The sequence below is a fragment of the Coregonus clupeaformis genome, chromosome 12 (genome assembly GCF_020615455.1).
Source record: "Coregonus clupeaformis isolate EN_2021a chromosome 12, ASM2061545v1, whole genome shotgun sequence".
In the NCBI taxonomy this organism is placed as follows: Eukaryota; Metazoa; Chordata; class Actinopteri; order Salmoniformes; family Salmonidae; genus Coregonus; species Coregonus clupeaformis.
The window spans coordinates 10,115,478-10,128,636 of NC_059203.1; the positions used below are offsets into that span (position 1 = coordinate 10,115,478).

The 13,159-nt window shown below is 43.1% G+C and overlaps 1 protein-coding gene across 2 annotated transcripts in view; it reads left to right on the top strand.

Annotated features, from left to right (window-relative positions):
• Window positions 1–10,565: 10,565 nt before the first annotated feature.
• The window catches only part of LOC121577744 (membrane-associated guanylate kinase, WW and PDZ domain-containing protein 3-like), a 147,689-nt gene continuing 145,095 nt past the window's right edge, over window positions 10,566–13,159 (top strand). For both annotated transcript variants that reach the window (XM_041891594.2, XM_041891595.2), the window contains exon 1: window positions 10,566–11,623. In XM_041891594.2, coding sequence (XP_041747528.1) covers window positions 11,317–11,623 — 307 coding nt within the window. In that variant the 5' untranslated portion in view covers window positions 10,566–11,316. The remainder of the gene's footprint in view (window positions 11,624–13,159) is intronic.

The window sequence follows — 13,159 nt, forward strand, 5'->3', positions numbered from 1 at the left end:
GATAATCCTTCTAACCCCCCCAAATTGTAAAGTGGTTATCCCACTGGCTATAGGGTGAACGTACCAATTTGTGAGTCGCTCTGGCTAAGAGCGTCTGCTAAATGACGTTAATGTGCCCTTGAGCAAGGCACTTGACCCTAATTGCTCCTGTAAGTCGCTCTGGTTAAGAGCGTCTGCTAAATGACTAAAATGTAAATGTAAATAATTAAGGCAGGTAGTTATTGTAGCTGATCGCTTAACCATCACACATTTATGACTCACTCATTGCTCCAGTGGAAGCCGTTCTCCAACCCAAGTCTTTGTGTATTGCTCCTCTAAATGATGTTGGATTTTATATGGACCATTATTTCTAATGGGAGCTCAACTATGTCCACAGGACATGCATTTTAATTTTTGTTGAAACATGTTTTTATTTTTACTAACACATCTTAGTGTCTGCTTTGTGTTGCTCTCAGAACATCTTGTTTTTTGTAATTCTACCAAAGTTCAGCAGTAATGCTCTGGCAATATTTAAAATGCTGCTTGTTTTCTGTCTTATTGGAAGTTTTGCATTTTGTCAAGTGTATTTTTCGAATCTTGACTACTTGTACATTCTGTAAAGCATGTATAAAGATTATTTTGTTTCTTGAAATGTAGTTGTCATTGAAACAATAATCACAAATTCTGATAATTCCGACCGGATGTGATTTAAAATGTATTTTGTGAAAATAGGCTTTAAATACGTTTTGGTCACACGGACTGGGACATGTTCCGGGTTGCCTCTGCGAATAACATTGACATATACACAGACACGGTGACTGAGTTCATCTGGCGGACTCACTAAAGACATGCTTCGTTTGTAAATGATGTCTGAGAGTTGGAGCTTGCCCCTGGCTATCTGTAAATTAAAAAAAAAAACTAGAAAATGTGTCCGACTGCTTTGCCTAATATAAGGAATTTTAAATCATTTATACTTGTACTTTTGATACTTAAGTATATTTTAACAATTACAATTACTTTAGTATATTTTAAACCAAATACTTTTAGACTTTTATTCAAGTTGTATTTTACTGGGTGACTTTCACTTTTACTCAAGTATGACAATTGGGTACTTCTTCCACCACTGCGTGATTTGACGTCATTTTATCTGAAGCAAATGACCTTTAGCCTTCTTGGATGGGCACTTCTAATGTAACTCTATGGCAGCACCCAATCGGCTTTAATTTTCGAGCACTCCCCTTAGGTTTTGTGGTGAAGTAGTGTCCCCATGAGTGACAGAACACTGAGCCGATCACGTCGCAACTAGAGAACATTACCAACCCCTACGCTCCGTATTTTCTGATGGCTGCCCCACCACAGAAAGCACTGAGCTAGGCTGAAACACCTGCATTTTGGAGCTGACTTACTCCAGAAAGTAAAAAAGAAACTGTTTTTATGCAGCTTTATTAACTCAATGATTATATGTTTTACATTGTTTGCAAACTGATATGTGACACTTAATAATGCCAAAATAACATGCAAAACAGGCTCTGTCCTGAATGACGGGTAGCCACTGCATATGTATATATTGTATTCTAGTGAAGTCCATTCTATTCAACTATTGCTGTACACGTATTCTTCAGATATACTATATATATGTGGTCCTCTGTAGCTCAGCTGTGTATGCACGCATGACTGTAAGTCGCTTTGGATAAAAGCGTCTGCTAAATGGCATATTATTATATTCTATCCACATACTGTCCATAATGTCTATACATCCCATCACATATATTTACAGTACCAAGTTTGGACACACCTACTCATTCAATACTCAAGGTTTTTCTTTATTTTTACTATTTTCTACATTGTAGAATAATAGTGAAAACATCAAAACTATGAAATAACACATATGGAATCATGTAGTAACCAAGAAAGTGTTAAACAAATCAAAATATATTTGAGATTCTTCAAATAGCCACCCTTTGCATTTATGACAGCTTTGCACACTCTTGACATTCTCTCAAGCAGCTTCACCTGGAATGCATTTCCAACAGTCTTGAAGGAGTTCCCACATATGCTGAGCACTTGTTGGCTGCTTTTCCTTCACTCTGCCGTCCGACTCATCCCATACCATCTCAATTGGGTTGAGGTCGGGGGATTGTGGAGGCCAGGTCATCTGATGCAGCACTCCATCACTCTCCTTGGTAAAATAGCCCTTACACAGCCTGGAGGTGTGTTTTGTGTCATTGTCCTGTTGAAAAACAAATGACAGTCCCACTAAGCCCAAACCAGATGGGATGGTGTATCGCTGCAGAATGCTGTGATAGCCATGCTGGTTAAGTGTGCCTTGAATTCTAAATAAATCACACACAGTGTCACCAGCAAAGCACCCCCACTCCATAACACCACCTCCTCCATGCTTTACAGTGGGAACTACACATGCGGAGATCATCTGTTCACCCACACCGCATCTCACAAAGACATGGTGGTTGGAACCAGAAATCTCCAATTTGGACACCAGACCAAAGGACAAATTTCCACCGGTCTAATGTTCATTGCTCGTGATTCTTGGCCCAAGCAGGTCTTTTCTTCTTATTGGTGTCCTTTGGTAGTGGTTTCTTTGCAGCAATTCGACCATGAAGGCCTGATTCACACAGTCCCCTCTGAACAGTTGATGTTGAGATGTGTCTGTTACTTTTATTTGGGCTGAAATTTCTGAGGCTGGTAACTAATGAACTTATCCTCTGCAGCAGAGGTAACTCTGGGTCTTCCATTCCTGTGGCAGTCCTCATGACAGCCAGTTTCATCATAGCGCTGGAAGTTCTTGAAATGTTCCGTATTGACTGACCTTCATGTCTTAAAGTAATGATGGACTGTTGTTTCTCTTTGGTTATTTGAGCTGTTCCTGCCATAATATGGACTTGGTCTTTTACCAAATAGGGCTATCTTCTGTATACACCCCTACCTTGTCACAACACAACTGATTGGCTCAAACACATTAAGAAGGAAAGAAATTCCACAAATTAACTTTTAAGAAGGCACACCTGTTAATTGAAATGAATTCCAGGTGACTACCTCATGAAGCTGGTTGAGAGAATGCCAAGAGTGTGCAAAGCTGTCATCAAGGCAAAGGGTGGCTATTTGAAGAATCTCAAATTTAAAATATATTTGGATTTGTTTAACAATTTTTTTGGTTACTACATGATTCCATATGTGTTATTTCATAGTTTTGATGTTTTCACTATTATTCTACAATAAAATAAATAGTAAAAATAAAGAAAAACCCTTGAATGAGTAGGTGTGTCCAAACTTTTGACTGGTAGTGTAGATGTATATATATACACTGCTCAAAAAAATAAAGGGAACACTAAAATAACACATCCTAGATCTGAATGAATGAAATAATCTTATTAAATACTTTTTTCTTTACATCGTTGAATGTGCTGACAACAAAATCACACAAAAATGATCAATGGAAATCAAATTTATCAACCCATGGAGGTCTGGATTTGGAGTCACCCTCAAAATTAAAGTGGAAAACCACACTACAGGCTGATCCAACTTTGATGTAATGTCCTTAAAACAAGTCAAAATGAGGCTCAGTAGTGTGTGTGGCCTCCACGTGCCTGTATGACCTCCCTACAACGCCTGGGCATGCTCCTGATGAGGTGGCGGATGGTCTCCTGAGCGATCTCGTCCCAGACCTGGACTAAAGCATCCGCCAACTCCTGGACAGTCTGTGGTTCAACGTGGCGTTGGTGGATGGAGCGAGACATGATGTCCCAGATGTGCTCAATTGGATTCAGGTCTGGGGAACGGGCGGGCCAGTCCATAACATCAATGCCTTCCTCTTGCAGGAACTGCTGACACACTCCAGCCACATGAGGTCTAGCATTGTCTTGCATTAGGAGGAACCCAGGGCCAACCGCACCAGCATATGGTCTCACAAGGGGTCTGAGGATCTCATCTCGGTACCTAATGGCAGTCAGGCTACCTCTGGCGAGCACATGGAGGGCTGTGCGGCCCCCCAAAGAAATGCCACCCCACACCATGACTGACCCACCGCCAAACCGGTCATGCTGGAGGATGTTGCAGGCAGCAGAACGTTCTCCACAGCGTCTCCAGACTCTGTCACGTCTGTCACATGTGCTCAGTGTGAACCTGCTTTCATCTGTGAAGAGCACAGGGCGCCAGTGGCAAATTTGCCAATCTTGGTGTTCTCTGGCAAATGCCAAACGTCCTGCACGGTGTTGGGCTGTAAGCACAACCCCCACCTGTGGGCGTCGGGCCCTCATACCACCCTCATGGAGTCTGTTTCTGACCGTTTGAGCAGACACATGCACATTTGTGGCCTGCTGGAGTTCATTTTGCAGGGCTCTGGCAGTGCTCCTCCTGCTCCTCCTTGCACAAAGGCGGAGGTAGCAGTCCTGCTGCTGGGTTGTTGCCCTCCTACGGCCTCCTCCACGTCTCCTGATGTACTGGCCTGTCTCCTGGTAGCGCCTCCATGCTCTGGACACTACACTGACAGACACAGCAAACCTTCTTGCCACAGTTCGCATTGATGTGCCATCCTGGATGAGCTGCACTACCTGAGCCACTTGTGTGGGTTGTAGACTCCGTCTCATGCTACCACTAGAGTGAAAGCACCGCCAGCATTCAAAAGTGACCAAAACATCAGCCAGGAAGCATAGGAACTGAGAAGTGGTCTGTGGTCACCACCTGCAAAACCAGTCCTTTATTGGGGGTGTCTTGCTAATTGCCTTTAATTTCCACCTGTTGTCTATTCCATTTGCACAACAGCATGTGAAATTTATTGTCAATCAGTGTTGCTTCCTAAGTGGACAGTTTGATTTCACAGAAGTGTGATTGACTTGGAGTTACATTGTGTTGTTTAAGTGTTCCCTTTCTTTTTTTGAGCAGTGTATTATACTCGTCCTAAAATTTAGATATTTCTTAATTCCATTATTTTACTTTTAAATGTTTGTGTATTGTTGTGTATTGTTAGATTCTACTGCACTGTAGGAACTAGGGACACAATTACTTCCATACACCAGCAATAACATCTGCTAAACATGTGTATGCGGCCAATAACATTTGATTTGATTTGAAGAAATAAGCCAATGGAAAAATGTGTAGTTAAGCCATTCCCTATTTCAAATGAGTCATGCCAACTTTAAAAGGCACTCATATTTTACTGATCTTGGTCTTAAATTATGCCATTAAAATAGTCAACTAGACGTCTGCATTGGCCGTACAGCATTTACGGTGATACGGCCTCTGCAGAAGTCAGGGCATTCATACTTCTTGCGCAGTGCAGAGCTGTTGTGAAGGAAGTTGTCAAGGAAGTCAGTTTGTGTTTATGTAGATGTCAGCGTGGAGCTATAACGGAGCCCTCCGCATTGTTACAAAATTTGAGAGGCGCATGGTGATGCGATATAGACACAGATAGAACAATGCGACAGATATTTCACTGGATGTATAAATGTGGAAGATGGAACGAGATGGATTTTGGCCGACATTCTGCAAAGTTTTTCATCAATTAAACATTTGATCTCAATACAGTTTTCTGTTTCCAAAACTAGAATATGTTATGAACAGAGTAGACTAAGTTTAGTAGACTTTACCCTTTGCAAAAGTTTTTAAAAATCGAGCTGGTTAGAAGGAATGAAAATGTATTCACTCACTAACTGTAAATCGCTCTGAATAAGAGCGTCTGCTAAATTACTAAAATGTAAATGTGTTGCAAAGGCAAATTGAGATATTGCACACGCGCACTTCACAGAGTAGGCGTTCCCTAACGGAAATATGCAGAGTATACTAGAAAGCGGCAATAGGATATCCCTTGCGCATGCTTGGCTCTGCCCACCTCCTTGCTTGTTCTGCCCACTATGACTAATTTGTTCCTATTGGAAACGACAAGCTGTGGTCTATCTTAGTTTAGTTATAAAAATATTTGGTATAGAGCTCAATTTGGCCTCTCATGCCTCTGGAGGCTCCGCAATGCATCACACCCTCCATACGGAGCCTCCGATCACATACAGATCAAGCATAAATTCCCTCCATACGGAGCCTCCGATCACATTTCGGATCAAGCATACATTGGTTTTAAGCCTGTCTCATCCTTCCCATTCGAAATAGTTCGCATATATTATGACAGTTTTGTGACCTTTTTGTTCGTTGGTGTTCGGCAGAGTTTTTTGGGGGATGTTCGCGCACATTTTTCTTGAGGCAAGTCGAAGTTTGGTAGCCGAAGTTACGCCCTACGTCTGTGATTGGTCAACAGTACTAGTTGAGTGGGAACTATGGACGGGATTCTTCAATGAAGTGTTAGTTGTCATTCAACGAGAGACGATTCATTTTCATGCACATGCTTTCACTTGAAAAATACTGCACCAAACATCTTAGACTAAGACCTTGGCAAAAACGTCAATTAATTAGATTTCCTGATTTCTTAGATTAATTCCCCACAGACGTTCTCTTCGCCTAGCTGAGTTCTGCTAGGCGGCAAACCTAACCTATGTATGCAGACGCTTTTAGGGCATATCATGCTGATAAAGAACAAAGTTGTAGAGAAGTTTATCTGATTTTTGACTAATCCTTGAGTCTTTGGGCTTTGAAGTGTGCAGGGGGGTAGAACAGAACTGGGTGTGAGTGAGTCATTTCCTAAACCTCATCAAAGGCATCATCATGGCAATGCTGCTCACCACCCTCCATCAGGCAATGAATTATTCAATACAATGTCCAGGGTGGCATCATCTCACTAGCCAAACACACATCTGATCTCACCCTTTTATGTTTCATCCAGATAAATTCTGGTATGCAGATGCAAGCTCTTTGTACCATGCCACACAGCATAAACTGCATTGCAGAGGGTAAATTCATAAATATCTGGGTGAGTCTGGATTTTTGACATATTTCTTGACTATTCTCTGCCATTAAAAAGTATGTTCAGGTACATTTCAATGGCAGCAATTTGATTTCGACCTATTGCTGTTGAATTGGACTATCCCTGTCAGTTTGGCAAATATCTGTGTATCACAGGGAAGACGGAATAAGGGCAATAAAGTCTCAGATTAAATAGAATTTACTGTATACAAATTATTTTTTAATGTAATTAATTGTAATGCCTTATCTCTCCACTTCTGCTGGGTTGAAGTTATATATAATAGTCAGAGGGTGGCACTGTGGAGACGTGTACAGAATAATAGACAATTTGTGAAGGATTATAAGCAATTTGGTCTCCCAATTTGTATGCGTTTTAACAGCAACCGTGTAGCCTATATTTGGTATTCTAAAGTTTCCTGTTATCCATCACAGGACTCAACCTCCACCCAAATAATTCTGCCATGCAATAACTACTGAGAGAAAGCATGCACAAATGTATTTCTATCTATATTGGTAATACTTGATACTAAGCATGTATAAAGGGGCTATAAGTAGTTTATAAAAACGGTTATAGCAGGGGTATTCAACGGGGGGTTATTCAATGTTTTTATGAATATCGCTAGCAACAACAGAATAAACACATTTGAATTGAATTACATAACTACAGTAGAAAAGAGGAGCATATCTTCATTCGAATGATTACACAAATTACACTCATTGGAGCAAATTATGGAGTATCTGACATAGGCTACCAGTGCGGGAAGTGCCGCTGACTGCTGGTAAGCTTTCTTGACTTGGACATACATTTTTGACAACACATGGCTAACTTTTGTTTAAAGGAAAAATCCAGTCAAACTATCTTTTGGTATTTTTTGCATTATTCCACTGTTGATACAGATGATGATGTGGCAAGTGACACTTTGCTTCTTGAAGTTCCTATATCTTGACTGCTGACATGCAAAACATTTTGGGACTGTATTAACAGTGGACTAATTTAAAAATACCTAAATATGGTTTTGAGTGAATTTTCCCTTTAACCAGCTAAACAGCTACTCAAAATGTGTTTGGATTTACCTTTCTAGGCTATGTTAGAGTTTACACTTCCTCTTCCAATTAGGTAACACTTTATTTGGATAGTCCATCTGTAGATGCTCTACAGACTATCTACAGACTATCAGTAACATGTCAACTATCTACTAACCCTAACCCTTATCCTAACCCTAAACTTAACCCTTAACCTAACCCTTATTCTAAACCTAACCCTAACCATATACTTAGCAAGCAAACAGTTGTTTATCAACAGATAGTTTGTTGATAGTGTGACCATCTGTAGAGCATCTACAGATGGACAATTCGGACTATCCAAATAAAGTGTGATCTCCAATTATAATGTGGGAAGGTCAAAATAATGAAAAACTATTTACCAAATCTATTAATTTTAAAATAAATATTGAGATCTCTTTGCCATTATCATTCACCTGGTAAGACAAGACGTGAGGTCCCTGGGTCGCCTGTTTGCCAGGGAGGCAAGAAAAAGTTGAAGACCCTGCTGAATCCTCCTCCCCCTCCTCCCTCTCTGTGGATGACTTTGTCAACCATTTTGAAAAGAAGGTTGACGACATCCGATCCTCGTTTGTTAAGTCAAATGACACTGCTGGTCCTGCTCACACTTCCCTACCCTATGCTTTGACTTCTTTCTCCCCTCTCTCTCCAGATAAAATCCTGCGACTTGTGACGGCCGGCCGCCCAACAACCTGCCCGCTTGACCCTATCCCCTCCTCTCTTCTCCAGACCATCTCCGGTGACCTTCTCCCCTACCTCACCTCGCTGATCAACTCATCCTTGACCGCTGGCTATGTCCCTTCCGTCTTCAAGAGAGCGAGAGTTGCACCCCTTCTCAAAAAAACAACACTCGATCCCTCTGATGTCAACAACTACAGAGCAGTATCCCTTCTTTCTTTTCTCTCCAAAACTATTGAGCGTGCCATCTTTAGCCAACTCTCTTGCTATCTCTCTCAGAATGACCTTCTTGATCCAAACCAGTCAGGTTTCAAGACTGGTTATTCAACTGAGACTGCTCTTCTCTGTGTCACGGAGGCTCTCCGCACTGCTAAAGCTAACTCTCTCTCCTCTGCTCTTGTCCTTCTAGACCTGTCTGCTGCCTTTGATACTGTGAACCATCAGATCCTCCTCTCCACCCTCTCCGAGCTGGGCATCTCCGGCGCGGCTCACTCTTGGATTGCGTCCTACCTGACCAGTCGCTCCTACCAAGTGGCGTGGCAAGAAGCTGTCTCCGCACCACGTGCTCTCACCACTGGTGTCCCCCAGGGCTCAGTTCTAGGCCCTCTCCTATTCTCGCTATACACCAAGTCACTTGGCTCTGTCATATCCTCACATGGCCTCTCCTATCATTGCTACGCAGACGACACACAACTAATCTTCTCCTTTCCCCCTTCTGATAACCAGGTGGCGAATCGCATCTCTGCATGTCTGGCAGACATATCAGTATGGATGACAGATCACCACCTCAAGCTGAACCTTGGCAAGACGGAGCTGCTCTTCCTCCCGGGGAAGGACTGCCCGTTCCATGATCTCGCCATCACGGTTGACAACTCCGTTGTGTCCTCCCTCCAGAGTGCGAAGAGCCTTAGCGTTACCCTGGACAACACCCTGTCATTCTCCGCTAACATCAAGGCGGTGACCCGATCCTGTAGGTTCATGCTCTACAACATTCGGAGAGTACGACCCTGCCTTACACAGGAAGCGGCACAGGTCCTAATCCAGGCACTTGTCATCTCCCGTCTGGATTACTGCAACTCGCTGTTGGCTGGGCTCCCTGCCTGTGCCATTAAACCCCTACAACTCATCCAGAATGCCGCAGCCCGTCTGGTGTTCAACCTTCCCAAGTTCTCTCACGTCACCCCGCTCCTCCGCACACTCCACTGGCTTCCAGTTGAAGCTCGCATCTGCTACAAGACCATGGTGCTTGCCTACGGAGCTGTGAGGGGAACGGCACCTCCGTACCTTCAGGCTCTGATCAGTCCCTACACCCAAACGAGGGCATTGCGTTCATCCACCTCTGGCCTGCTGGCTCCCCTACCTCTGCGGAAGCACAGTTCCCGCTCAGCCCAGTCAAAACTGTTCGCTGCTCTGGCACCGCAATGGTGGAACAAGCTCCCTCACGACGCCAGGACAGCGGAGTCACTCATCACCTTCCGGAGACATTTGAAACCCCACCTCTTTAAGGAATACCTGGGATAGTATAAAGTAATCCTTCTACCCCCCCCACACCTTACCCCCGGAAAAACAAGAAAAAAAAAACATTTTAAAATGGTTATCCCACTGGCTATAAGGTGAATGCACCAATTTGTAAGTCTCTCTGGATAAGAGCGTCTGCTAAATGACGTAAATGTAAATGTTATAGCCTTTATATTAATATGTTGGATGATTTTTTTTATGTTTGTGTGTGGTTGTTTTGGGTGCAATATGGAAAATTATGTATTGACCATAGGTTATACGCTATTATATAGTTTAGTTATGTAGGCTACTATTATATAAGCCTGCTAAAAGTGACCGACTATACTGTATATGCAAGACTTTTCAGTGTTAATTCTGCTACAATACACCGAAGGATGGAGCCTGCTGAAAAGGTTGAGTTGAGCGGCGCGCAGTGACATCTGGGCGTTCCGGGATTCGCGCATCTCGCTTGGTGCTACCACGGTGCCAGGTGTGTTTAAACCTGTGGCGAGGGATGCAGTCGCGGTTGTCACTACATCAAAATGCGTGCGATCCGAACTACGACCTGGAACGATAATAAATGACCATTAAGTGAATGATGCGATAGAAAACGGCTCGTGTCGTCGTTATCTGTTAGTCTAGTCACAGGTATAAAGGCACTCTCGTTGAAGCACTGTACGGCTTCCGATTCTAAATCTCCAAGCAGATTTGTCTCTCACGCAGTACATGGTGAGGTGAGTGGATACCTTGTTTTGACAACTTCCATCCAAAGGTTTAGGAAATAAGAAGAACCAACCTATGATAGGGTGATGGGGAGGCTAAATATGCATTCATTTAGAAATTGTATTGCTGTCTTGTTTACTGTTTTACGCACATAGAACATTCTGAGTATTGCAATATTACGGACATACTTTCAGTGGCACAGCCAGCTACTGGAGTGCTCGTACTGATTTTTATTGGCAGTGGTGCTACTCCAGGATTACTGTGGTTTATTCTTGGACAATATTACACTTATTTACACATTACCGGGAATACCTCATCCATGACGCAGGCTGGATCTCAAAAGTGAATGATCAATTATAACAGAGAAATGAAACTCCGAACAGATCCAGGGAATAACTCGAGATTAGAAATCTTTGTTCGACCATATTTGCTCCTGCTTTAGTGCTTGTGAAACAAAGCAAAACCAAACAGACCATTTCAGATCAGTGACAGACCACATCAAAGGGATACAATATGTCCAGAACATTGAAAAAGAAGAAACATTGGTCCAGCAAAGTGCAGGAGTGTGCGGTGTCATGGGGAAGCCTCGGAGAATTCGGCAATGTGGTGGAGGTGCTGGGGGGTGCCGAACACGGAGAGTTCCCTTACTTGGGCCAGATGAAGTTGGATGTGATGGTGTGCCACGTCGGGAGAATGCCCTATTTTGGGGACGTTTTGTTGGAGATCAACGGAACCCCCATCAGTGGACTTACAAACCGTGACACGCATGCTGTCATTCGCCACTTTCGGGAGCCCATTCGTTTGAAGACTGTCAAACCAGGTGCGTCCTAATTTTCCTCTAACTTTTGTGCTATTTTACATCAAGTATTTGATATGCAAAATTGGCCTAGCTTGACATTAGCGTATGCTCTATGCCAGAGTAATCTACCAACTACCAGTTGTGGAGTAGTCTACCAATACCCTGTGTAATTGTCCTGTAGTAAGTACATATCTTTTATGGGGGTATTTACAATTTATTCTATCCCTTTTTCTCTCATATAATGAATGTGCATACTTATAGTGCAAGGTTAATATACAGGTTATTCTAGCTACCCTGCAATAACCCAATGTGAAGTATAGTGCCCTTTGTTGAATGTGTTGTAGTGCCTTTGTTGAATGACTACACAAGAATCATGTGGAGGAGTCAGTGTCCATCACTTACTGGGGCTCATCACATACCCCATTTGGCTTTGGGCATTGGTCAAGTCTGACTTAATGTTCTTATGCCCTCAGAGTAATCCCCTTTGCATTGTGTTATTGATAAATGCCAATGCCACTCACATTGCTGGTTGTGACGTGAGTGGCATGGCAAGTAATTTGACAGATGCACATCTGCCATTGATGTGACATGACCTCAAACAGTGATGTGTCTGTCATTTAACCCCCTCCACAGACATGGTCCTTACCTCTGTCTCTTAATATATTTCTATATATGCTGGTTTCATGACTTCCTTTCTTATGGTCCTAATGGAACCCTGGTTTCTGCAGTCTGTATGCACTGAGGAGTAGGGCCTCAGGGGTCAGCCAGGCTGGAGGGTTGGCTGTCTGTTTATCTAGTATAGGGGAAGGGGATGACTCACTTGTTGTTGTGTATTTCAACTGGAATATCTAAACAACAACTGAGACTGTGCGGAGGTTGCTGTAGCAGCTGAGTCTTAGGCCTCCAGGCCAGTAGCCCTGAATATCAGCTGTGTTTGGGAGAGTGTGTGTGAGTGTGTGTGTGTCCACTGCACTGCACACCTTAGAGCTCCTCACACCACGCTCTATGCCCCACTAACCAAGAATGATTAATAAAGGGCATGGGAGGGAGAAGGAATCAGCTCAGCCTTTGGATCTAGGCTCAACACCTACACTATGCTGTTTTTGTTCTTAAGCTTATAGTGATAGCAATATTCCTCATCAACTTCAAAATCATCATCACCAGCAGCAACAACAACGGCCTGAGTTAACTTAATTACTCTTTACCAGTCCGTGAATTGTATCAGTCATTCATATGATGGGTCACAGTGAGGGCTTGAACTGTCTTGTGGAGGCTCCTCCTTAGAAATGTGCTTGCTTCCATAAAGGTCAAAACTCTCATAACAAACAGCTTTTTGTATGATCTATATATGTAATTATATGCTATAATAATGTGTGTGTACACTCGCGCAGTGCGCCTGTGTGTATGTCTTTGCGCACATAGATGCACACACATACGCACACAGTGTTTCCTGCGCGGTAAACTCATGTTTAATTCACACCTCTTGCATTACTGAGGCAGCGAATGTTTCTGCCTCCACGCTGATGGGGGCGGTGCGGTGCAGGGTGGTGTGGTGGC